This window comes from Ilyonectria robusta (genome assembly GCF_021365365.1).
Source record: "Ilyonectria robusta strain PMI_751 chromosome Unknown BGZ61scaffold_12, whole genome shotgun sequence".
NCBI lineage: Eukaryota > Fungi > Ascomycota > Sordariomycetes > Hypocreales > Nectriaceae > Ilyonectria > Ilyonectria robusta.
In genome coordinates this window covers 1,156,833-1,181,310 of record NW_025764446.1, presented here as the reverse complement: position 1 = coordinate 1,181,310, position 24,478 = coordinate 1,156,833, and the positions used below count along the sequence as shown (strand labels likewise).

The following is a 24,478-nucleotide window of genomic DNA, read 5'->3' as shown; positions in this document are numbered from 1 at the left end:
CACCTGTTTCTCCCTTGCAATGTAACCTCAGAGGACTGCCACAACTGGGTGCCACAACTGGATGCCACAACCGGAAGATGCGCAAACAAGTCATTCGCCCACATGCATTTTGCCAGTTGCACTCGCCCAATCTTGAAGATGTTAACTTGTGCCCATTGCCAGGAAGAACTCACAACGCACTATTAATTTGGTGATTTAGGTGTCATGGTAAACAATTTTCTTTTAACAACCAAATGTATGTGAAAACATATATGTACTGGACTGTCCCACCCAAAAATGACACCTCAACAGCCCAAGGCATATGCGCTTATCGCGGGGATTAAGAGGACCTTGCATCAAGAATAGGTTATCTCGGTCGAGGAAAGAACTTAATACACATTGTGCCACACCAAAACTAGACAGGGGCCCGCGAAAAAGCGGTGTTCGACGACGTGCGTGAGGCATCCAGGCAATCCACTTGTCCTACCTGCAGCACTTACATCCGGGAGGTTCGGGACTATTGCGTGGCCCGGCAAGATTGGCCTCTGAAGGTTGGTCGCAATGTGCTGTGAAAAGTGTAAAAAGTACAGGGTTTTCCTGTTCGCAGGCATACATACACATTGCCATTCGCCCACGGCCATACATTTTTTTTTAGTACAGCAGAATCAGTGCACTTGGCCATACGGAGGCAATCATCAATTCTTGGAATCGAGGCCTCCTCGACTAACAGATGCAACAATGAAGATTAAATAAATCACATAAAACTCAAATAAGACACCGGGCAAATACTAAGAATTAATGGTATAAAATAAAACAAAACAAAACATGATGAGGAGGAATAAGTGCCAAGAATTATTGTTCTAATAAGTTTCCTTTCCCAAAATGCTATATCGACTATGTTATCAGTGCATCCCACACCCGGTGCACTCGAACCCACATCGTCCAAGAGAACACGCACATCCATAGCATCACAGAACGTGATGACGAAACCAAGAGACATTACGGCGACATCACGGCGGAAGCGAAGTTTCTGTCAAATTCCTATTGGTGCGTTGCAAGTTCTTCTTGGCGATGAGCACAGATTAACATCTCACGCCCAGCACACTCGAGTCTGAACCGTCTAGGAGGACGCGAGCATCGATAGCAGCGCAGATCATTGTGCCGAAACGAAGGGACATTACGGTGAAAGCTTCGCTTTCGCCACAAGTCCTAATGGTGCCCACAAACAATGATCAAAAGCTACAATAACAAGTAGGTGTTAGCTCTGGTGTTAAATTAGTGAGGACAGGGAAATACTGGCAACAGGATCTGGCTCGGCCGCTAGTCTGGCAGCCTCAGCCGGTTGCCCAACCCCAATCTGAAGGAATTCTGGAAGAGGATTGTTATTCGCACAAGTACATTTTGCAATTTGCACACAGGTACCGGTCCCTCCAGCTAAACCTCAAGCAAAGTAATAGAGTCAATATAAGTTTGCAGTTGAAGAGTACATTCATCGGCATTAGGCTGCTGTACGAATAAATCTGGTTCAATAGACATAATTAAAATCATCATTAGGGGCTAAATGCTAAATGCTAGGGTTTATTATTCCTGATTATGTGTTTTGTCGACATTATCTTTAGGACTGGAATAAGATGAAACTGAAAACTCACGGCATATGGTTGGAACCTTCACTGCGCTCCACTAAGCGAGAGCACTGAACACCAGGACAAAACGGGGAATTTCCTCGGCCCATACCAAGAGCATGCTGCAACAAGGCATTGTCGACTTGCTGGGTTCTTTCGTGCGGCTAAGCACGATCTAGTGCCTCCCGGCAGAGGTTAACTAAGCCTTCAGGTAAGTTCTAAAACACATCGTAGCTGCTAGAGTCCGATATATCCAGGTGTCTGCTAGGGAAGATTCTGGCCCCATGGCATCGTAGAGGGTAGGCGCTGATCTATCACAGACCCGTGAGGAGCTTGTAGACCATTGTGCAAGCAGGTATTGCACCACTAATCGGAATGATGGCTTGGGATACGGTAGCCAAGAGCCATTTCCATGTATATCATGTGATAGAACAACCATCTCAGCTCGCATTCATGGTAAGTCAAAGAGACAATATAGAAGAAACGTACTGGGAACGCGGGCTGGAGTGCCTCATTTGTGCTCCCGCCATCGATATTGGGGCTTGATAGGCGCCCAAGCTGCCTTCCCTTGACGTTGAATAAGGTAGCTGTTCACAAGTGCAGTCTCTAGGATGAAAGACCAACTTCTTCTACTAATACGGTGTTCAGACTTCAAGTCTACTCGTCGCTAACGCTCACTAGTAACTAACTACCTACTCAACCGCTCCCACAAAATCTTCGCGACACCCCTCCAAAAGCTCCCCACCAGCAGCACCACATCCACCTCCCAACGTGCCACCAACGAGATCCCGCTGCTTGCCGAAACCGCATCCCACTCATCATCTAATTAGTAAAACAGCCGCGTGTGCCTTACATGGCGTGACGTGCGTCGGCGCGTGATTGCTAAGCACCTTGGGGAGCTTCCCGCCCGCCGGAGGGTTACCCCGCCATCATGGAACTTCCGACCCCACTTCCGAAAGGTGCGCCGGCGCTGGAGCTATAAACGTCACGACCGCCCGGATATACGAGCCGACTGCTTCCGAATTTCGCTGCTGGAGCCAATTACTAGATTCCGCAAAAGAAGTGCATATGGCCCTGCCGCTTGTCCTGTCGCCGGCCTGCCGCTCACTTCTTAAGCTTGCTAGGTCCCCAGCGCTGTCGCCCGTTGCTCGACTGTCCTTCCTCCCCCGCGTCACCGGCTACACACGATCCCCCGCGAACCAGCTCGCCCCATTGTCCACCATGGCTCCCATTCCTCCCACGATGAAGGCCGTCCAGATCTCGCAGAACGGCGGGGTGGAGGTCCTCGAGTACAACGATGTCCCCGTGCCGACGGTTGGCGAGGGCCAGATCCTCGTCAGGAACCACTACGCCGGCCTCAACTTCATCGACACGTACTTCCGCTCCGGCCTCTACAAGGTGCCGCATTTCCCCTTGACGCTGGGTCGTGAGGGCGCTGGCGAGGTCATCGATGTGCACTCGTCCGTCTCCAACATCCCCGTCGGCTCCCGCGTCGTCTTCATGGGCACGTACGGCACGTACGGCGAGTACAGCGCCGTCGCCGCGTCCGACGCCATCATCATCCCCGACGCCCTCTCCACCGACAAGGCTGCCGCGGCTTTCCTGCAGGGCCTGACAGCTTGGACTTTTATCCGTGAAGCCGGCGAGGTCAAGGCTGGCCAGTGGGTGCTCGTCCACGCCGCTGCTGGCGGTGTTGGCGGCTTGCTTGTGCAGATGCTGCGGGCAATTGGAGCCAAGACCATTGGTACAGCCAGCACCGAGGAGAAGTGTGAGCTGGCGCGCAAGTATGGTGCTGGATGGACCATCAACTCCAATGACGATATTGTGGCCAAGGTCAAGGAAATCACCGGTGGCCACGGTGCGGACGTCATCTTCGACGGTGTGGGCAAGTCCACCTTTGATGCGGACATTGACTTGATTGCTCCCAAGGGCCACCTCGTTTCCTTTGGCAACGCCGTAAGTCGCTGCAGGACACAATTTGCTATTATGCCAGATTCACTAACACAGTTTAGTCTGGCGCCGTGCCCCCCCTCAACATCCTTCGCCTCACCCCCAAGTGCATCAAGCTGATGCGACCCGTCGTGAGTGTCTACGTTTCCGATCGAGCCAGCCTCGAAAAGTACACCAACGAGCTCTTCGAATTGATTACATCCGGCAAGGTGGATATTCTGATTCACGACGTTTACCCCCTCAAGGAAGTGGGACGGGCACACCAGGACATTGAAAGCCGGAAGACCAAGGGCAAGTTGCTCATAAAATTGTAATTAGATTTCGACTTCACTCTTTTTTGCCGCCACATGTCTAAATATCTAAATGCCACGAATGCCTCAATCGCTTTGTCCAAAACATTTACGCTTATCGCTCCGTCAGGATCCAAGGGGCGACAGGGCCTGGCCGCATCTCAATTAAGCCTTGGTGGCCTTGACGGCGTCGATAATCTCCTTAGGGGGGTCCTGTCGGTAGCCCTGGGGGTTATTCTTGACCCAGTACCACAGGTCCTTGCAAGCCTCCTCCATGGTGAGCTCCGTCTTCCAATTCAGCTCCTTGTTGGCCAGCGCAGGGTTGGCGGTGAGGTTGAGGACGTCGCCGTCTCGTCGGGGCTTGACCTCGTAAGGGAGGTCGCGGCCGACAACGGAGCTGAAGGCGTTGATGATGTCGAAGACGGTGCTGCCACGGCCGGATCCCAAGTTCCAGGCCTTGACACCGGGGTTGTGCTCGCGGAGGTAGTTGAGGGCGACGAGGTGACCACGGGCCAGATCCAAGACGTGGATGTAGTCTCGGATGGCGGTACCATCCTTGGAGTCGTAGTCTGCGGAAGATTAGAAGGGCCCGAAGAAATAAAGTTGCGTGTTGACTCACCATCGCCAAAGACCAGCAGCTGCTTCATGTCGCCAGTGGCAACTCTGCCCAGGAGGGGCAGCAGGTTGTAGGGGATACCCTGAGGGTCCTCTCCCATGACACCACTAGGGTGGGCGCCGCAAGGGTTGAAGTATCGGAGCAGAGCGCCGTTCCAGGCCTCGTGGGGCTTGCCCTCCTTCTTCAAGTTGTTTCGCTGGGCGTTGATAAAGTCGGTAATGGCGGCCTCAATGGTGGACTTGGTGTTGCCGTAGGGGTTGGTGGGCCCAATGGGGCAATTCTCGGGGATGGGGATCATGTTGGGGAAGCGGGTGGCGTCGCCGTAAACGGTGGCGGAGGAGGAGAAGACAATGTTGTGGACATTGTTGCGCTCCATGGAGCGGAGGAGGGAGATGCTTCCGCCGACATTGACGCGGTAGTAGTCGAGCGGTCTCACGCCAGACTCACCGACGGCCTGTAGTACAGCTGTTAGCTCATGATGTCGGCCAAACTGGCGGGCCCTGCGCCAAACTTACCTTGAGGGCAGCAAAGTGGATGACACTGTCGATGGCAGGGTGCTTGGCAAAGACCTCATCGAGGCCCTGCTCGTCGGTCACATCGACCTTGTAGAAGACAGGTCGGCGGCCACAGAGAAGCTCAATGCGGTCGAGGGCCACTTCGGAGGAGTTGTACAGGCTGTCGACGATGATGACATCGTAGCCGTGCTCGAGCAGGGCCAGGGAGGTGAAGGAGCCAATGTAGCCCGTGCCACTGGAGAGCAAGAGGCGGTCATGGTCAGCAAAGGGATTCGTCTAGTTGCTCAAGCGGGCGGGCTCTCATGACTCCAGGGTGCGGGACACGAGGGAGGGGGAGGGGGAGTCTCTTTGTCTATGTTGGCAGGGGGATTTCGATGGCGTACCCAGTGATCAGGACGGTTCCAACAGCCATTGTGAGGTTCTTTGTTCGCGTTGAGGGAGTGCGGTGTGTGTAGCGGGAGCAGAAGTTGAGAGACGCAAGGCGGGGGGTCAGCTCCTATGTAGGTATGATGGGATGTAAGGGAGACGGGGTGGGGACGTCGTACGCGCAATATGGGAGCGAAACGGCGGTGGTGGGGGGAGGGGCAGAACGAGGGGGACGTTAGTGAGGGGACTGCAGCAGTACGAGGTAGAGTGGATGAATTTTTACAGCTGAATTGGGTGGCTAGTTTAACAGGCTGAGTCGGAAGCCCTTTGGACACGCCGTCGGAGTCAACAAGTAGTGCGGCATTAGCTCTCCATTTACGGCGCTGGCTGCATGTATCGCCGCCTTTGAGAGTTAGCTTAGGTGGTGTTAACCTCTCGCTTGTTGTTATCATACGAAGCAAAAAGTACATCTCAGGACAATGGCGACATGCCTGGCCACCCTTGTTGGTTTTCGCTGCAAGCCATCAAGACAAAGGCTTGCATGGGCGGTCAGCGGTGGAGCCTGCGTAGTGACATGCCTGGGCTGTGATCTGTTGTGCATGACGGCGGCACAATTCGCCCGAGACCGCAACAGTCTGGGCCAGCTCCGACGAGCAACAGTTTCGAATATTCACCGTATAGTCCAGGCCGTTATTGCAGTCTCAATATGGTGAATCGCCAGTTTTTTTTTTTTTGGTTTTTTCTTTTTTGGCGCGCGATGAAAGCCATCAAGACGGGTTGTGACAGCGGTCTGGCAGCTGGCAGCTGGCAATTAACATCCCTCACCAAAATCGCCCACCCACGTGATCACGCCCAACCTCTTGATTTGCGCCGCCTAATCCTCGGCGCGCCTCGCGTCTCCCAGGCGCCATCGCCAAAACACTCACACCAGCATCGCCGACGATATCGCCAGAAACGGAATTTCTTTCGAACCCCCGGTCATTGACATTAACTATCGAGCCTGAAGTCTTTATCCGTGGCTCTTTGTCTGGCTTGCGTCGTGCATTTTCACCAGCTCGGCCGTGGTCTCGTCGTGCACGCCTCCGCCTGCCCTTGGATTCTCGGCGCTCACCGTCCGCCATCAACCCGCCACCACCAACATGCGCTTTGTTTGGTTACGCGCGCGCCTTGACTTTTAGCTTCACCCTGCCTCAAAGGACATCGGCGCACTGAGGTTTTGCCTTTGTCCACGACATCCGGCATGAGAACGGATCATTCTCTGAGCCGTTCCATACCTATTGTCTTTTGTTATTCACGCGCCTTGCATGCGCACCCGCTATTTCCATCTCGTCACACGAGGAAAGCCCTGGACCACTGTTTGCCCTCTTGCTTGCGCGATCCCTTTGAGGGGACGGCTCCGACCGCTCTTTCATGACACAAAAGAGCTCAACTCCTTTCATTTCCCCCTAGAACTTCTGTTCCTCTGTTCTTGATCTCACCTCACCATCTCACGCAAGCTCATTCTCATCAACGCAATGCCACCAAGACAGTCAATCCGACGCAGCGTCCGGGTTTCCAGCCGGGAACCAGAGTCTGAAGATGCTCATGCCCGAGTGGGTGACCTTGTAAGGCCGCAACTTCCGGTTTTGGCTGGTACGCCCAGTTCTCGGCGGCAACTCTCATATGGCTCCGCCGCAGAACCGCTACGACGACCTGGAGGTGGACTTCAACGCCTCGACATCGGCAATGCGGTCAGCCAGGCTCTTGAGAGAGATGATGAGGACGAGGACGAAGGCGAGGTCTTTGTACGACCGCGGAGGCCACAGCCCTCAGCTCCTGCGAATGACGAAGATGAGCTGGCGGGAGATCCCAGACGACCAAGTGCTCCTGAGCGGGGTGCTTCAAGACGAGGTGAGTTGCATGGCTGAGATTAGAGCATTCACGATTCTAACTCTTTGCAGGTCCCGCCGTGACTTTCCCTCCGCCTCGCCATTTTGTCACTGGTAGTGACGCTGACAGCATGCGCAGCTTCGGTATGGAAAGTGATTTCTTCGGTGATGCCACGATAGAATCAACACCTGCAAGCACACCAGTACCTGAGCCTAGTCAAAAACAACCTGCACGACAACCTGCGCGACAGCCTACGCGACAGCCTACGCGACAACCTGCACGACAACCTGTACGGCCACCTGAGTCGAGCCTCGAAAAGGTGGCTGAAGAAAGGTTTCCCGAGCGTTCACCCCAGAAGAAGGCGACGGGTTCCCGTTCCACAGCTACTGCTAAGGCTCGGCCGGAGCGGCCCGGTGTGGACCAACTGGTGGGGAGGACCCAATCCAAACTGAAGCCACCACAAATTGAACAAAATTCAGAGGACGACGACGCAGATGAGGATGAGCACAGAAATTCTCCAGTGGGACATCGACGGAAAACCAACACGCCAGCGCCTAATCGAATGCGCCAGGCTTCCTCAAGGGAGATGAGATCTCGAAGGATAGAGGCTCAACAAACGGAGCCTGACCAGGAGCCAGAGAACCAAACCCTAGACTGTCATGGGGCGGAGGTAACCAGAGTCAATCTCTTCCCGCCAAACAACGCGGGTCCATCAAGAACGAAAGCAAGTGGCTCTGGATCTACGGCTGCCAAACCCCCCACACGAGAATCTGGCGATTCGCGGAGAATTCTCCACATAGACGGCGGTGGAGGAGGCCGAAGCCTATTCGGCCAGGCTGCCGAACTCAATAAGAAGAAGACATCATTTAATACCGACACATATCCCGCCGACGCATGGGAACGGGATGCGGCGATCCAACGGGATATTCTCGAAGCTGAGGAGCGAGTTGCTCGTGAGCGGGAGGAGTCAGATAGACGTGCAGCTAGGCGTCAACAATGGACCTGGCTGATGTCTCTCTGGCCACTGCCTTGGCTACGAAAACTCTTCGGAATGCGCCCACATGACGATGACGATGATGACGAACACAACGATCACGACGATGCAAATGCCCCTGCCAATTGGTGGTGTCTGCTCAATCCGATGACCTACCTTCAGACCCTCATTTGGTCAATTGACAAGATAATGGATTATTTTGTTAGTTTGATAGACAGGGTCTCTGGCATGGATATCCATGTTCGAGTCCCGAGACCAGGGCAAAACTTTGGATGGATCGTCACAGGTATAATTGGCCTAATTATTGCAATCCTTTTCGGCCCTGCCATTATTGTTGGCTTGAGGGCGTCATCTGCGAGCATGCCAAATGTCGGTATGCCACGAGTGGGCAGCATCGGCTGGCCCGATATCGGTGGCATCGCCGGCAAAGCTGGAGATTTTATCCCGTCAATATCATGGCCATTTCAACGGTCCAAAAGTGAGTGGGACGAGCTCTCCGATTTATGGGAAACGGACGACAAAGCGCATGAAAAGGCCGACAAGATGTTGAAGCAGTACCAAAAGGACCTGACGTCCTTGAAGAAAGCTGCCAAGATTCACGATGCCTCTCTTGAGAAACTCAAGACGGTGGTTCCCAAGATCGTTCACATGGAGCTCGCAGACGGCAAGCCCGTCGTTACACAGGAGTTCTGGCACGCCTTGCGAGATCTCATCCACAAAGACGGCAGCTTCGTGACGATGGAGCAGAAAGTCAGCGGCTACGAGTTTACGTCGGAACAGCAGTGGCAGGCCATTGTGGGTCGCCTCAACAACGATCCCACCTTTGCGTCGAAGCTCAAAGCGAGCGCATCTGGGATTGAAAAACGTATCGATGCCAAGATGTCTGTCGTGTGGGACACCTGGGTCAGGAACAACGAGGACAAGATTGCTGAGCTCATGGGCCCGGCCTTGGACAAAATCCGATCTGCCGGGTCGGGACGCGAGTTTGATGAACGACTCTCTCGGATTGTCAAGGAGCAACTCAAAGGCGGAGAACTCAAAGAAACCATCGTCACTCGGGAAGACTTTCTTCGCCACCTCCAGAATGAGTTTGCGATGCATCGCACTGAGATTCGCGCCGAGCTCAACGCGCTCCAGCCCCAGCTGGAATCGCTCCGCCAGTCTATCCGCGCAGCGACTGAGAACACGCCAGGGGGAATTGCCAGGGCTGAAGTCAACGCGCTGGTCAAGAACCTCGTGCGCAAGGCCATTGCCGACATGAACCTCGAGGCCATGGCCAAGGGCAAGATCCACTTCCATTGGGACGCGGAGCTCAAACACCAGGTCAACTACTTTGGCATTGGTGCCGGCGCTACCATCGACGCCGAGAGATCATCGGTCGTGTACGACCCGCTCCAAAGGGGAAAACCCAAAGAGTTATCGCAAAAGGGCATCCACGGTGCCGAACTAAAGCAGGCCATTGCTGCCCTGCATCCCTGGCAGGACGAAGGCGACTGCTGGTGCGCCGCGCGCTCCATCAACCATCGCGGAAACCATCACGGCGCGACTCTCTCGGTGCAGCTCGCACACCACATCATCCCTGAGCACGTCGTCATCGAGCACATCCTCCCCGGCGCGACAACCGACCCAGACGCGCGACCACGAGAGATCGAGGTGTACGCACACTTCGAGGACAGCACGACACGCAAACGCGTGCGTGACTTCGCGGCCACGCAATTCCCGGAGGACGTCAACAACTGGGACTACCAGGCGCCCGAGTACGGCACCGCCTTTATCAAGATCAGCCAGTTCGTCTACGAGGGCGCCGAGCTGCACGACGGCGTCCACGTCCACCGCCTGCACCGCGACCTCGCCAACCTCGACGCCGTGACGGACCAGGTCATCGTGCGCGCCATCAGCAACTACGGCGCCGAGAGCCACACGTGCTTCTACCGGGTGAGGTTGTTTGGGGAGCGTGTACAGGTGTAGGCCCACGGGACGCTTGATGATTGAAAAGGGGGCATGTAACGATTTGTTTTTTCTTGCAGGCGTTGGCGGAAGAGCGGCGATACCTCTTTGTTCTTGCGGTGTTTGCCGTGTGTATTTTACCAACGTACGGATTTGCATGGCTTGTTGGAAGCGCGGAGCTTAGGCGGCTTTGGGATTGATAGTACATGTCATTGTATCCATGAAAGAAGTGTCTTGGGTACTTTAACTGTGAGTGAGGTCATCACAACAAGGGGCCACGCATACCAAGTAAAAAGTGATATTGAGTAATCATCATTAGAAACGCAACCTTGTGAATTCCAACCTCCATCTTTTTGTCTATCCGTCCACACAAGGCTACACCAAAGGGTATCGCTCCTAGCCCGTCCACAGTCCATGTCAACCCTCCAGCAGCCCAGCCGCGAGCGCCTCCAGATCCTCCAGCGTCTCGGGCTCCTGGTCGACCTCGATGACCTTGCCGCGGGCCTTCTTGGCCTTCTTGGCCTTGCGCTCCTCGTCCGAGTCGTCCTCGAACCACTTCTTGGCGCGCTTGCGCGGCGGCTCGGGTTCCGAGTCGGAGCCGGAGCCTTCGCCGGCCATCGGGAGGGAGCGCATGAACTCGAGAGGGTCCATGGCGTCTGGATCCGAGTCGTTGGCCGTGTTGTGCAACATGGGCGCCGCGTCCGGGTCGATGCCGGCCATCTCCATGGCCTCGCGCGCCTTGCGTTTGTCGCGCTTCTCGCGGCGCTTCTGCTTGGCGAGCTGCTTGTCGTCGACATCGGCTTCGCGCACGCGGGTGGTTTCGTCCTCGACGAACTTGCGGCGCAGCTCTTCAGCGGGGCCTTCCTGGTTGAAGTCGTCCTCGTCCTGGAGCTCGTAGACTTCGTGCGCGTTGCCGTCTTCGTCGTACACGAGTTTGGTCGGGTTGCCCTTGAACTTGAGCATCTTCTTCTTCGACTTGAGGGCCTTTTCTCGTCGTTTTGAGTCGACAATGAACGGCTCCTCTCCTCCAATTCCTTCGATGACCTTGGCTGAGCTCTTGAAGGCGTTCTTGGCCTCCTCGTCCAGGTCATCGTCGTTGAGACGCCTCTTCACCGACAGGAAATCGCCCTCATCGTCATCATCCTCGCCCTCCTCATCTCCATTCAGTACCAGTTTCGAATAATGACTTGACAACACATCCTGGTTTGTGCGCTCAAACATGCGGTCATACTTCGTCCGCACCTCGTTCTTCTTCTTCGTCTTCGACTTGGTTCCGTCAAGATCTATGTCTGAATCCGAGCCGCTGGACATGCCCGAGCGGGGAGCGTTCTTGATGTGCTTAATGTCGACTCCCTTTTGGAACTTGATTTGTGGTGTTCCAGGAAGGCCAAGACTGGCGGCGAATCCATCGAGGTCGAGCTTATTGAACTTGAAAACTTCCTTGTCCTTTTGTAAGTGGATCGACCGGGTGTAACTGATAAATGCCTTCTGTCCCAGATATTTGAGATCGGGGTTCTGGAAGCACATGCTCTGCAGTTGGTCCTTGATTGACTTTTTCTTCTTCTCCTTGACATTGACTTTTAGCACGGGAATCTTTTTCTGCTCCAGACGCTTAAGCATGCCCGTCTCTTCGCTGGGATCCAAGAAGATGACAGCTCGGCCGTTGCTCTCGAATCGGGCGGTTCGGCCGACGCGATGAATGTAGGTGTCGGCGTCCTCGGGGCAATCGGCTTGAATGACCCAATCCACCGCAGGGAAATCAATACCTCGGGCGACGACGTCGGTAGCGAACAAACACGATTGCTTAGCAGCGGTAAACCTGGAAGTAATCTCTAATCGGGCGATTTGTTTTTGTCGACCATGAAGATGGAGCAAGGGAATACCGGGCTGGAGATGCCGGAAGCTCTCGTACACGAAGCGGACCTGTTTGCCAGAGCTCAGGAACACAATGATCTTGCTCTTGAGATTTGCCTTGATGAAGCCGTAGAGGGTGTCGAGTTTCTCGGTCAGAGGTGTGACGATGTAGTGCTGCTGCAAATTCGTCGGGGTGGCGGTGGTGGCGGATTCGTGAACCGAGACGTATTCGGGGTCCTTGAGGCTGAGTCGTGCCAGGTCAGATACCTTCTTGCTCTGCGTCGCACTGAACATGAGAGTCTGCCTCTCCTTTGGTAGATGCTCGACCAGAGCGTCCACGGCTGATGAGAAACCCATGTCCATGATGCGATCAGCCTCGTCAAGCACGAGGAGCTGCAAGTTGTTGGCGTCGAAGCCCGCGGTTTGGTCCAGGTGCTGCAGCATTCGACCAGGCGTGCAGACCAGGATGTTCATTCGGTCGAGTCGCTCGGCCTCCTCCTTCAAACTCTTACCGCCAATGACCAGACCAGCCGAGAAGGCGTGGTGGCGACCGACTTTGCGCAGGACTTCGAAGATCTGGACGGCCAACTCGCGGGTGGGAGAGATGATCAGGGCGCCGAGTCCGTCGAACTCGGTCCATTGGGCGCGGTAGAGCTTCTCGAGCACGGGAATCAGGAAGGCAAGCGTCTTTCCACTACCCGTCTTGGCGGCTCCGAGAATGTCGTTTCCCTTGAGCGCAAGCGGGATGGCGCCGGCTTGGACGTCGGTCAGGGTCTGGAAATGCGAAGCCTCGAGTCCGGAGGCGGTCGGCACGGAGAGCGGGAGGTCGGAAAAGCTTTTCGTTTCGATCGACTTGGGATCCTGCACAGCATCGTGAGCAAACAGGTCAAACGGGTCATTGTAGCCATCGTCAACGATTCAACGACGCAGCGCACCCCACCACGACTTACCAGGTCGTTCACTCGCTGCTCGAGCTTCTGGAGATCTTCCTGGTCTCTCTTGCGCTTCTGCTGGCGCTGGTCGGTGCGACCGCTCTTTTGCGGCTTGGGCTGTCGCCCGCCGTGTCGTGCGTTGGGGGCCATTCGTCCAGCGTTGACGATGCGTGTGAAGAGAATTGATTGTCTGGCTCGCGATCTTATCTCTGCGGTTGCTGGAAATAATTTTTTGGAGCGCGGCGTTCTGAGGCGCCGATGGCCGATGGCTCCACATGTGGGGCGAGCGGCCCTCAGGTGCTGGCCAGCCGTCCACCCTTCACAGACATCTACTGCAAGTCCAGAATCCCCCGTAGATGCGTGCCCGACAATAAAATGAGGAATCATATCTGCTGAATGATGTATTCATTCTGTTGTTATTATTTGAGCAAAGGCCTTGTACTTTACATCTCCAAATCAGCTTCTGAGCTGTGATCCTGGTACCGCTCGGACTCCGTTTGACACATCCCAAACTGCGCGCCGCCTGGGATATCAATTTGCGTTACAGGGTAGGTCCCCCATCCCTTGACCAACTTTGCCTTGCTCCCATTTCGCATTAGGAGGAATCTGGAGTACGTGTATCGTTTTACTCAATCATCGCAAGTATTTATACACTCGAGTAATGTTTTAAATCTCTGGAGGGGTTGCATCCACAGGGGAGCGATTAGACGTTTGTCATTATTAGGTGTAAGTGTTGCTAAGAGCTAGGCATAACCAGTGATAGAACCATCTCTATGTCACGTTCCGATTAATTAAATGCCGTGTATTGTCTTGGAATTGAGTGACGTGTTAACTAGGTTTACCGACCTTATTGGCTATCTATGTTATTGTCTTAAGCCCGTGGCGGCGGCACCTGGGGCCAAGGCGCACCAAGACTCAAGCCTGCACGACCTCGTATTCGAGGCTGATAATCCGGCACTACGCATGCAGCTGATCGAGATGATGAAAGGGATGGTGATTCGAGTTGGGCTTGATTCTCTTAATTGCACACCTCAGCTGCATACCTACCTATATGAACAATGGTGCTGACTAAGACAACAGGACTCATTGTCGCCTTACTGCCTCGTCCAGCTGATAAGCAGCCACAGCGCCTAATGAAGAACAAGGCTGCTCCAGTACACGCTGGCACATCTACCCTTTTCAACTTCATGTCGCGATCCTTGTGTGAGGGTCTGAATCTTCTGGCGTAGGCACAGCGCCTACAGTCTTGCAGATGGATTATTCTTCACGCCTGTCCTACGCAACATCCCACAAGACAGGATCAGGATCGCCCGAGTCTCCAAACGCTGAGTCGGTATCGACTCAGCTAGATCAATTTTCAGCCGCAATCTGCCTCGGCTCAGGCAACAATGGACTACTATCGCCTCCTTAATCCCATCTCTACGGACTGCGAAGGTCGAAATCACGTCAGGAACGTCGTAGAATGTGCCTATCCGCCCATTGAGGTCGGAGAGACAGCCGACAGGCTCTTCGAAGACGTGGGGAGACGAGCCGATAAGACGTTCTTTTCCCAGCGAAAGCTCCGGGAGCATTTTGGCGAGGATGATATCATCAGGAGTCTCCTTGGTTGTGGTTGTCAGCAGTGCAAAGATCAGCGAGGAGAGAGTCCTCTGGACGCCCTACGATATCAGCGATACATCCATGACAAGGATGCATGGATGCTGCTGCCAATCATGGTGTACCTGGGAAAACTGCATTTCATCTACACATGGCTAGACACCATCGACGCTAGGACACGCGCCCCAGTACAATGTTCCAATGTTGCGTCACTCGAAAGCCTACTACCGGATGATCTGCAACGAAAGTTGTTCATTTCGGCCTACGAGCGTGTCTTGAAGATGTTTAACCCGTTCGTTTTCACGATAGATAATTCCGGCACCGTCCCACCGAAGCGTGTGGTTCCTCATGAACGATTCCCGTTTCAAAATGAACAGAAGCCCTCGCGCCAAGGACAATTTGGAACTCTCCTATACTTTGAGGTTTCGGATGAGTACGTCGACAGGTCGGTCGCTTTTAGGATGGACCAGGCTTACAAGAGCTCCATAACGGGCACGGGAAATGCCAAGACAGTACGTGATGTTTGAACAACCATCATAATGGTAGCCATGATAACAACCCCCCCCTAGTATCGCTTTGCGAGAAAGATCCTCAAGGCCGATCCAGCCGATGGCATGGAAAAAGACATGCTTCAACTGGTGTCCCAGATCAAAGGTCAAGCTTCTGATAACATCATCACCCTCCTGGCACTTTACTATTGGGGCAAATGCGTTCATTACGTGTTTCCATTTGTTGAAACAAGTCTTTACTCCGTCCTCCGAGAAGGCCACTTTCGAGAGGAGTTGTCTCCCGGTCCGCTACGTCTCCCAGATCACTGGTTGTGGGTTCAGATGGTTGGGGTGGCCCGGGCACTTAGTGCTATTCACACCGGCATAGACAATCCATTCTCTGAAGACGAGGGGAAAGTCATAGCTTTTCATTTTGACTTGAAGCCGGACAACATTCTTGTCACGGCAGATCGGCAGCTAAAGATCACCGACTTCGGCCAATCCATCATCCAGATTGTCGATACTGACGAAGAACGATCAGCACCGCTCAAGCAGGGTGATATTAAGTACAACGCACCTGAATCGCGGCTAAATCGTCTAGATGTACGACACAACTCCAGCGGCGAGCCGAGAGATATCCAAGTTCTTCTCAACTACGACGTCTGGTCACTCGCCTGTATCATGGTGGAGGTGTTGATACTCTTGCTGGACGAGCGGCGCCACACAAAATCAACCGAGCTGGATGCCTTCGACAAGGAGCTGCAGGACGAGAAACCCGAAGTTGTATTTTTTGGTGATAATGTCGTTAAAGATTGCGTCAACCGAAAGGTCCTGTCCATTGGGGATAGGCTTGTTAACATCCATCCGACAGATCAAGTCAATAAGGACTATGTCATGGCCGTGTGCAAACTCATAATCCAAATGTTCACTCACAACAAGGACCATCGACCACAATCCGACAGTGTTTTGAAGTGTCTGGAGGAAACACATGACACCTATCAACTCGCCTGGCAACTTCGCGGTGACAAATTACGGACCTCAATAAGGAGAAAGGAATTAGCGATGGAAGGGCCTGGGAGATTCAAGGAGATCGGGTGGTGTAATGAGGACAAGGTGGTCTCATTTCTCGAAATGTAATTCTACCCTTCTGCCCCGTTTCAATACACACTAACCAAGCCTGCTCTATCTAGGGGTGAAGTGAGTGTGAAGCTTCATAGAACTGACCGGAGGGAGCTCGATCCGCCCGAGAGTTGCCGAATACAACTACTATACAAAGCTGAGGAGGTTAGACCAGCACCTAAATCAGCACATTTCATTCTCAAATGGGGATTTGAGAAACCAAATCAAGAGCCCACAGTTCGTGGGTGTATAAGTGAGTACGGAGTGGGATCATCCTGATGAAAAAGAGCAACACTGATTATCGGACGCCCCTTTGATCTTCATTAGTCGATACCGCCTTTGCGCAGCTTATCCCTACATACATCTACCAAGACGAACCAGATGAGGATCATCAGTGCACACTCTTTAATGGCATTAGAAAGATTGGCAATGGCTTGGAAATTGTTATCACGCTCGGATTTCAGTCAAGAGGAGGTCAGTTTTGAAGCCCCCAGGTCTAGATGCATTGGTGAGATTGACTAACCCTGGCTAGACGCTGAGGCTTTTCAAGGGGCAATCCTTCATCACAAAGTAATTAATGACTTCGGAGAGTAAGTAGAAGACCCTTCTTTGTATTTCTGCATTTCTGAAGATGAAGCTTACTTTGTAGGCCGATCGTGGCCGAGGCATCATCCTGGACTGAAAGGTCGACTTCAATCTGGCTCGGCAAGGAGGGCGAACCTTCGACAATGGCTAGGTCCCAAATCCAATTCTGGGCCAAGGAGAAACCGAACTACTACAAGCAGCCGGAGACCCAGATCACGAAGCCCGTGGCCAACAACATCCGTCGTGCCAGCCTTACTTCCACACATTCAAATAACAGCCCCAGAAGTGTTGAATCTGCCGCCATGGCGCTTTTCGGCCCCGACAGATCTCTTGTTCTATTACCCTGTCAGTGTCCCACATAATATAAATCCCGTTGCTTTGTATTTGCTAACCCTGCGGGCTCTAGTGAACATAGGCGATAAACTTTTCAGTTTGGAGTCGGACCGCCAGGTCACGATTTCTAATAACAGCAGCAATAAACACAAATCGTTTAGAACCCTTCCTACACCTCTCTACAATCCTTGGGACAATGGAGAATCAGAGTTCGCCTGCCCAAATATCCCGTTGGAGGAGATGTTGTTTGAGATGAGGAACGAGGGCCGAAAATTGAAGAGAGCTTCGATAACCTTGGCTAAGTCCAGAGGTAAGATAATTCTAGGTTAGGCTACCGTTTTTTGTGATCCAAGATATTGACTTGTCCCTGCATAGATATGGCCTTGTTCAAGAGGGCTGCAGTGCATGAATGGAGTGCATGAGCTCCGGGGCATGGAGCTCATGAGTCAAATTCTAAGACGGCTGGGTGAGGAATCTAATATTCAATGTACATAACTATACCATGTTTCCGTCTTCTCTATATGCATTTTGTTGTTTCCGGTTCCGCCATTCAATCACCGCATAGATTAGCATCGTTAAAGCTATTAGGGGAATGGCCAATATGGCGTATATCTTAAGACCAGGCTCCGCCAGCCACCCCGCTGCTCCATCTCCTGCTGGTGTAACATAGCCCATCTGAAGGAAGTCCTTGCATTAGTGTTAGAATCTTTCTGCTTGAAAATATGATGGGGTAGGTTTACTGCGACGAATGAGGCCGGGACGAAGATGAGCGCCAAACCCGTCAAGGTCTTCACGACGTGTGCCTCTTGACTAGACATCTTGGACAGCGTGAATATGGCCTTGGTGTGTCCGGAAGCCATCTCAGTCTGCATTTTATTGATTTCGCTATTTCTCAAGGAGATAGTGTCGCGAAGCTGTCGGTTTTTGACGTTAGCATTCATCCCACCTGTTGACGGCATGTCTCCATGCTCCGTACCTGCTCTGACACAGTCTTGGCTCTCTTTATTATAGCAGAAACATTAAGAAGAATGAATCTATGATCTTGCTTGATCTTTTGCATCTGATCCTCGAACTGGGTGAGCATTCCTCGGTCTGATGAGGGGCCTCGAGACTTGAGTCTTTTTGCTTGCCGGAGAAGACAGCCGATTGTCTCCATATTCAGTTTGATGAGATTGAAGATCCGCTCAGCCTGATCTTCTAGGTAATGTATCGTTTTCATGTCTGTCGCCGAGCTGTGAGCAGTGTCATACTCGTTGAGGCTTTCCGGTTCTACACCCGAAAGGGCGATGCGCTCGAACTTGCTTGCGTAAATATAAAATAAATGATACAGTTGACTTGAGTGGGAGGACTTACGATACTAGTCACCTCCTCGTCGAGGTAGTTGATAAATTGGCGCAGATTGTCTCCTACACTGCCGAAAGACATTGAGTGAAGCTGGACCCACTGTCGCACGAAGACACCCGCTACCTCCGCATCTTTGATGATACTTTCGCCTAAGCGGTTCTCCAGGTTTTCGGGAATCCTGACAAGAATGTGATTTGTTTGCCGGGTATCAAAGTCCACCTTCTGGTAGATGAGCGCGTGGCGGATGGACCACGGATTCGTGCCCTTCGAGGCCCCCTCTCGTAGTCCGACGTACTTGAGCAAATAACACGATTCTGAGACAAAAGTTCCGCAGTTGGCAAATGCCCAGTTTGAGGTATAAAGGCCACGTACCGATCGTTTTCAGCGCCCCATTTTCATCCACGGTTTCGGCGCAGTCAAAGCTAGCGAAGCTCTCGTCTTGTGGGAAACTCTTTCGCCCGAAAGCACTGAGGTAAGTATACATTTCGGGGAAGACGCGGAAGGTTGAAAAAAGATCCAAAGCCCCTTTGTAGCTAATGGGTAGCTCACTCCAGCCGTACACTGGCTCGAGAAGACTAACAAGATAGACTTTCAGTTAGCGATGAGGTTAATTCGAAGTAAAAAGACTAAAGAAACGTACTAATATCGAGCCATAGGACCAGAGAACTGTTTTTCATTGTAGTCTGGCCTTTGCTCAGTGAGTTCGCGCACATTTCTCAGATGGTCCTGGACTGCATTTTCGCTGGTGAGATTGAACATCTCGGTGCCTTTGTCCCAATAATGCATCAGTGCGCACTCTGATGAATACATGTGATTGATCACAGGCGAACCATACCGTTCTTGCAAACTTCAGTAACCCAGAAATCAACAGATCCATTCTTCGGGAAGAGCCTCGCCGCGTCTCGTGCCAAATGCTGGGAAATCTCTTGGCTGCAAGCCTTGTTTTGGGGCGCTTCAACGGGCCAGACAGGGTCATAAATCATGACGAGGGGTGTATGGGTGAACGATAGATAGATGGCTTGGGCACAAGGGAAAAAAAGCAGGCTCAAGTCAGCAGTGAGGTGAGCTCAGAGTTCGAAGTAACGGAACGGTTTTTTTTGTGATGCGAAAAGGACGTGTGAATATTTATTTGACCTGTTTTGATGTCGCCTCCTCATTCTGACCCCTCAATGCGCTAGCTGCGCCTACCAGGCTGTATTTCGCCCGCCCGAGGCTACTTTCACACTCGTACAAGGCACTCTATACAAATTACAATTGTGGAAAGCTTGAGACAGAGTTTAAAACATTTCAAATGGAAATATGAAGATATTTATAGGTGCTAATATGTGTTGACCACCCGCACAGGATGAATGATCTGCTAGGTGTACCGACCATCAACTCCTTCTGACTCCAAATGGCGTTCTTTTTTTTGGTAGAGATCGTAATTTGAGCTCGTCTGTCTCATCCTTGGGCAATAGCGCGTCAGCTCACGCTATTCTCCGCTGGGCTGGCTCAGGTGGCATGCTTACTTTTGTGATTCCGCGAGGCGCAGTGACACTCCACCAGCTACTGTGACCGGAGGCAATGGGCTACAGCACAGGAGGCGTCAGGCAAAGTACAAGGGAGTGAGTCTACCGAGTTCGCCCGCAGAGGGATCGGCCATGGGCTGTGGGACTTGGCCTATGGGCACTCACCTTGGCAGACCACACCTGGGATCCATCTGCGGTTATCTGGGGGCCGAATTGTTGCTCGAGCCAACCCTCAAGCACATCGTGTCTCACATCGTACTTGACAACTGAAATCGACATCTTGTTGTTACGGTCTCGCGGTGTGTGGTCAGAAGCACAGATGTAGAAGGGCGCTTGATTCATATATGCCACCAAAACCAATCCCGCCACCCTCGTGTGCGATATGTGTCAATGCCGAGCTTAAGGCAACCAGTGCGAGGTAGCGACTTGCTTGGCACAGCATTATGGTGACGTGGTCTATTGAGTCACACGACCTCTGATTGAATAGGCATTGGCGCTAAATCAAGCCCCCGATTCAGTTGCTGTTCGCCCAAGATAAGGCAAGGCAGAAAGAAGGCAAGGGTGAGGCTTACATCCTGATTGCTCAGCCTGATATTTCTTTTTCGTACGATGAGGCGCTTACTCGCATATCCTCCCTGCAGACGCCGAGAAGATGGCGTTTCTTATCGAGAGTTTTTAATCACAATAATGACAAATTCGTTGTGAGAAGTCTGCAGGCATCTATCTGGTAGCGATCTCAACAACCCTACCCCCAAGCCCAGCTTTCGCAACTAAAGACGCCCATACTAGCTTCAAGTTTAACCCAAGGCCTAACACATATATATAATTTACAAATAATCGACTTCTCAATCGAATGCCGCGTTGAAAGGACAAGGAAACATATTTCAAGTTGAAACTATTGTCAAGGCTTGACCTAGATGAGACTCGAGGAATCTCTCGATGGGGGAGTTCGAGACTTCCTTGGCACATTCCATTGTTTTGTCCAATAAATGAGATGTGATATGGCTCAGACTGTCATGGCGCTATTGCCGTTGTGGCGATGATGGTTTGTCTACTTAGCCGCCTTGCCGTAAATTAGCGATATGTATTGGCTACGGAAGCCCGGCTTGTGGATATTGCGTCGTCGTATTGAGAGACTATCGGCTGCACATGGCTATTTTGGAACAGCAGCCGCCAGCCTTATTCTTTATGTGCTTCTTTTCAGCTGTGTTCGCATTTCGTAATAGTCCGCGACCCATCAGCCCCGAACGAAGCACCACAGCTCGAGGCCCATTCCCAGTCCCCCAGCCAAGTTTTCTAAAGAAGTTGGGTTCCTACACACCCGCATTGGTAGGATCGGTTCATGCATGAATCCTTCTGCTCACCATCTTCCTTCCAATCCGCCTTGAGTTTTGACTCGAGAGGACTCTATCCTATCATGTCCAGGCCCAGCGGCACCCACGACGGCACAGAGCTGGCGGACCTGCCTCGAGACGCTCCTCCGCCTCAGAACATTGGCCCGTTCAAGCCTCGACCATCGCCCGACGATGCTGACCCCAGAAGTAGCTGGATCAAGGGCGCGTTGGCGACCTTTGATGTTTTTGCCCTCATTGTCAACAAGATGATTGGGACGGGCATCTACTCAGCCCCAGCCACAGTCTTCTTGCTTACTGGCAACAAGGACTTGACGCTCGGGTTGTTTAGCATAGGCTTTGTCTACACTCTGGCTAGGTTAGTCTGAGCACCCATCGGTGACAGCATGCTACTTGGCTGTAGCGTTCTTGTGCAGGAGCTTACATCTTTGGGATAGCATGGTGATGTATCTGGATTACGCTGAAGCATTGCCGTATACTGGCGGAGAGTTAGTTTATGTCAGTTATTCCGGAACCCGGTGAATGTGGAATTTACAACGGACCTAACGTTAGTACGGAGCAGCTAGACGAGATCAGTGCGCATGCGATCGCCTATCTTGACGACGATCCCGAGCCGAGACCAAACATACAGCCGAGACCATCCATTCCGCAACCAAATACCCACGGGCCTCTAAACAACGTGGAAAATGGCCCTCGGAGGGTATCCAACGCCGAAGCGAACAATGCCCAGCCTGCATCTCCTCTGACACAAGGCCCCCCAACAAGGAGATTGAAGAAGTGGCTACGCAGGTTCCTTGGTGACGGCTTGCTGGCCTACATCTCCTACTCAGTTTGTTTCATCGGCCTCTTCAACTCGGGCACCAACAGCATGCAGACTGGCAGAATGATCTTAATTTGCATCGCTTCTCAGGAGGACAATGTGGTGCCGGACGTGAACCGCGACGTCATCCGGTTGATCGGCGTAGTCACCCTGACGGCTCTCTGTCTCCTACAGTACTTCTCTCCTCAGTTTGGGCGCAAACTGAATCAGGGATTAGCCATCGTCAAGATCTTATTTCTCGTCACATTATGGATCGTGGCCCTCGCGGCCACTGGCCACCCGCTGAAAAAACCAGATGGAACCGTTGTAGACCGAGCGGCGGATTGGCATATATGGCACAAGCCTAATAACTCTTGGAATAAGTTCGCCAAGGCGCTCTTGTCAGTCTTGTTCAGCTTCGAAGGGTGGGAGAACGCGACATTTGTGAGTTGAACTTCCTCAATCGCCAGACACTCGGCTCAATTCATGGAGAGTTGCAACCCGGTCCTATTATTCCATGCTAACTGCTTCTTTAGGTCGCCGGCGAGATCCCCAAGGACCGTCCCCAAGTATTGCGACGCGGATTCATCATTGCCGTCTTCACTGTCGGTATGCTGTACTTACTGGTTGTCTCCGCGTTCGTGAGTCTCGTCATGGCGGTTCGTTGTTGGCAGTTGCTAACAGAGACACCTTAAGCTCAACTCAATCACATGGGAAGACATCCACGGGGCTAGCCAAAATGTCAACTATGCACCAATGGTATAGAACGTTCTTGACTGTTTATTTCTCTGCTGACAGGTCATTCTAGCTCTCAGGCAACGGAGTTACGGCGAGGCGAGCATGGGCGATTGTGGCTGCCATCTCGGCTTTGGGGAGTCTAAACTCGATTATCTATACTTTCTCAAGAGGTACGATAAATGACGCGGCCTGAATCTCTATTTGCTTTAGACTAATACTGGTGTTTTCTCCGACACTCCAGTCAAGCAGTCCATTGGTCAGGCCGAAGTGCTACCTTGGTCAAATGTCTGGAAGAAGGACGATGAGATTCAACGAGAGCTAGCCCCAGACCACCCGGGCTACTTCATTCACAAAGCTCCCCAAGGCGGCTTGATTATCCACTGGACGATGAGCGTGGTGGTGATTGCCGGGTCGTCCTCCATCCCGGCCACGCTTGAGTCAGTCAGCTTGCCAGGCTACGTGCAGACGTATGCGCACTGCTTCATCCTCAGTATGTCCTTTTTATACTTGATCTAAGCTATGGATCAAGAGATTAATTACTAATTCGCACTACAGTGATTATCGGCGCCGCCTATCTCAACCTCAGTTCTCGTGAGGAGGCGTTGTCCCGCCCGACCCGCGAGCTGGCACGAAGACCCACCCCGAACAAGTCTCGAAGGCCTCCATTTCGCTTTTCTAAAATGACCAGTAGTGTTGGTCACTGGGGCATGAGGGTATTCGTCCTCGCATATGTGGCCCTAAACCTCGCAATTCTCGTCATTAATGCAATCCCGCCGTACGAAGGCTCTGATGGTAGCAAGATCGCCTTCAAGGGCTTCGGATTCCCCACCATTAGTCTATCTATCCTTCTTTTCGGCATCGCATACTACATCCTTGTATTCGGAACAGCCACTCGCATATATCATCAACCTGATAATCCCGAAGCACCGCCAGTAGTGGAAAGAGGTCTGCTTGCGAGGTCGTCTCCGTGGAATCTCCTCCGATTCGCCAACGTGACGTATGAGATAAGGAAGGACAGGTATTTTGATACGGAATTGGATAGAGTGCGCCGCTTTGGACGTCGCTGGAGGATCGTATATTATCTACCCGGGGACGATGCTGTGAGTTTACCCCAACACAATCCATCCTTGCCATGTGTGTGCTGACGGATGTCTACAGCCTACACCAATTGAGAATGGCAACCCCATCAATCCAAATGGTGGAGCGGTACATGCGGCTCCAGCTCAACCTCTTTTAACCTGGGCCATATTCTGGTACTGGTTCTTCGGAGGGACTCGATTAAGGAAGACAATGTCGAGAACCATTGGAGATTGGTGGACGGCACGAATGGTGAAGAAATTTCCACCCAAACCTTAGAGTCAGCTTTCAAAGATGGATGGAGATGATGAACACTTTTATAAAGCATTCAAAGCAACATCTTAGCAACAGAGACGTAAAATGGAGAGCACTAGATCAGAATATAGAGATAATCCCCATTTCTCGAAGTTGTTACTACGCCAGAACCAAGAAAATGCCAAGCACTAGACTAGAGTGTCTGTGGACGTAAGAGGAGTAAATACCTGCGTATAACAACCATGGCCGTTATACTCACTAACGACCTCTTTTTTTTTCTTCAGAATGAAAGTAAAATATTGAGTAAATTTAGATATACGGGATGCCTCTCGACCAAGGGCATTGGCTAT

At 52.3% G+C, this 24,478-nt stretch overlaps 8 protein-coding genes across 8 annotated transcripts; 4 read left to right on the top strand and 4 right to left on the bottom strand.

The window, feature by feature from the left end:
* Nucleotides 1-2,822: 2,822 nt before the first annotated feature.
* BGZ61DRAFT_354385 (uncharacterized protein) lies at nt 2,823-3,865 on the top strand (the record flags this gene model as incomplete). The annotated part of the gene is made up of 2 exons (XM_046240607.1): nt 2,823-3,557; nt 3,614-3,865. The coding sequence occupies 2 exons, from the start codon at nt 2,823-2,825 to the stop codon at nt 3,863-3,865; spliced, it is 987 nt and encodes a 328-aa protein (XP_046103421.1).
* Nucleotides 3,852-5,633, bottom strand: BGZ61DRAFT_454126 (uncharacterized protein). The gene is made up of 4 exons (XM_046246163.1): nt 5,356-5,633; nt 4,973-5,207; nt 4,461-4,911; nt 3,852-4,410 (listed from the first exon to the last, which is right to left on the bottom strand). The coding sequence occupies exons 1-4, from the start codon at nt 5,382-5,384 to the stop codon at nt 4,007-4,009; spliced, it is 1,119 nt and encodes a 372-aa protein (XP_046103420.1). The 5' UTR covers nt 5,385-5,633; the 3' UTR covers nt 3,852-4,006.
* Nucleotides 5,634-6,701: 1,068 nt separating this feature from the next.
* BGZ61DRAFT_50138 (uncharacterized protein) lies at nt 6,702-10,397 on the top strand. The gene is made up of 2 exons (XM_046251704.1): nt 6,702-7,228; nt 7,279-10,397. The coding sequence occupies exons 1-2, from the start codon at nt 6,853-6,855 to the stop codon at nt 10,167-10,169; spliced, it is 3,267 nt and encodes a 1,088-aa protein (XP_046103419.1). The 5' UTR covers nt 6,702-6,852; the 3' UTR covers nt 10,170-10,397.
* A 35-nt stretch (nt 10,398-10,432) lies between these two features.
* Nucleotides 10,433-13,236, bottom strand: BGZ61DRAFT_422553 (P-loop containing nucleoside triphosphate hydrolase protein). The gene is made up of 2 exons (XM_046243532.1): nt 12,953-13,236; nt 10,433-12,863 (listed from the first exon to the last, which is right to left on the bottom strand). Exons 1-2 carry the CDS (start codon nt 13,082-13,084, stop codon nt 10,566-10,568), a joined length of 2,430 nt encoding a protein of 809 aa, XP_046103418.1. The 5' UTR covers nt 13,085-13,236; the 3' UTR covers nt 10,433-10,565.
* Nucleotides 13,237-14,078: 842 nt separating this feature from the next.
* On the top strand, nt 14,079-17,742 carry BGZ61DRAFT_50119 (kinase-like domain-containing protein). Its single transcript, XM_046251662.1, has 8 exons — nt 14,079-15,042; nt 15,100-16,151; nt 16,209-16,390; nt 16,465-16,611; nt 16,670-16,727; nt 16,787-17,067; nt 17,129-17,365; nt 17,431-17,742. Exons 1-8 carry the CDS (start codon nt 14,323-14,325, stop codon nt 17,475-17,477), a joined length of 2,724 nt encoding a protein of 907 aa, XP_046103417.1. The 5' UTR covers nt 14,079-14,322; the 3' UTR covers nt 17,478-17,742.
* BGZ61DRAFT_494901 (uncharacterized protein) lies at nt 17,551-19,112 on the bottom strand (the record flags this gene model as incomplete). The annotated part of the gene is made up of 6 exons (XM_046250811.1): nt 17,551-17,730; nt 17,796-17,969; nt 18,032-18,352; nt 18,409-18,713; nt 18,772-18,987; nt 19,040-19,112. 6 exons carry the CDS (start codon nt 19,110-19,112, stop codon nt 17,551-17,553), a joined length of 1,269 nt encoding a protein of 422 aa, XP_046103416.1.
* Nucleotides 19,113-19,717: 605 nt separating this feature from the next.
* Nucleotides 19,718-20,197, bottom strand: BGZ61DRAFT_454117 (uncharacterized protein). The gene is made up of 3 exons (XM_046246162.1): nt 20,073-20,197; nt 19,908-19,967; nt 19,718-19,844 (listed from the first exon to the last, which is right to left on the bottom strand). The coding sequence occupies exons 1-3, from the start codon at nt 20,184-20,186 to the stop codon at nt 19,773-19,775; spliced, it is 246 nt and encodes an 81-aa protein (XP_046103415.1). The 5' UTR covers nt 20,187-20,197; the 3' UTR covers nt 19,718-19,772.
* Nucleotides 20,198-22,103: 1,906 nt separating this feature from the next.
* On the top strand, nt 22,104-24,259 carry BGZ61DRAFT_392677 (amino acid permease-domain-containing protein). Its single transcript, XM_046242848.1, has 7 exons — nt 22,104-22,502; nt 22,595-22,699; nt 22,755-22,817; nt 22,867-22,966; nt 23,038-23,286; nt 23,352-23,896; nt 23,955-24,259. Exons 1-7 carry the CDS (start codon nt 22,128-22,130, stop codon nt 24,150-24,152), a joined length of 1,635 nt encoding a protein of 544 aa, XP_046103414.1. The 5' UTR covers nt 22,104-22,127; the 3' UTR covers nt 24,153-24,259.
* The last annotated feature ends 219 nt before the right edge of the window (nt 24,260-24,478 follow it).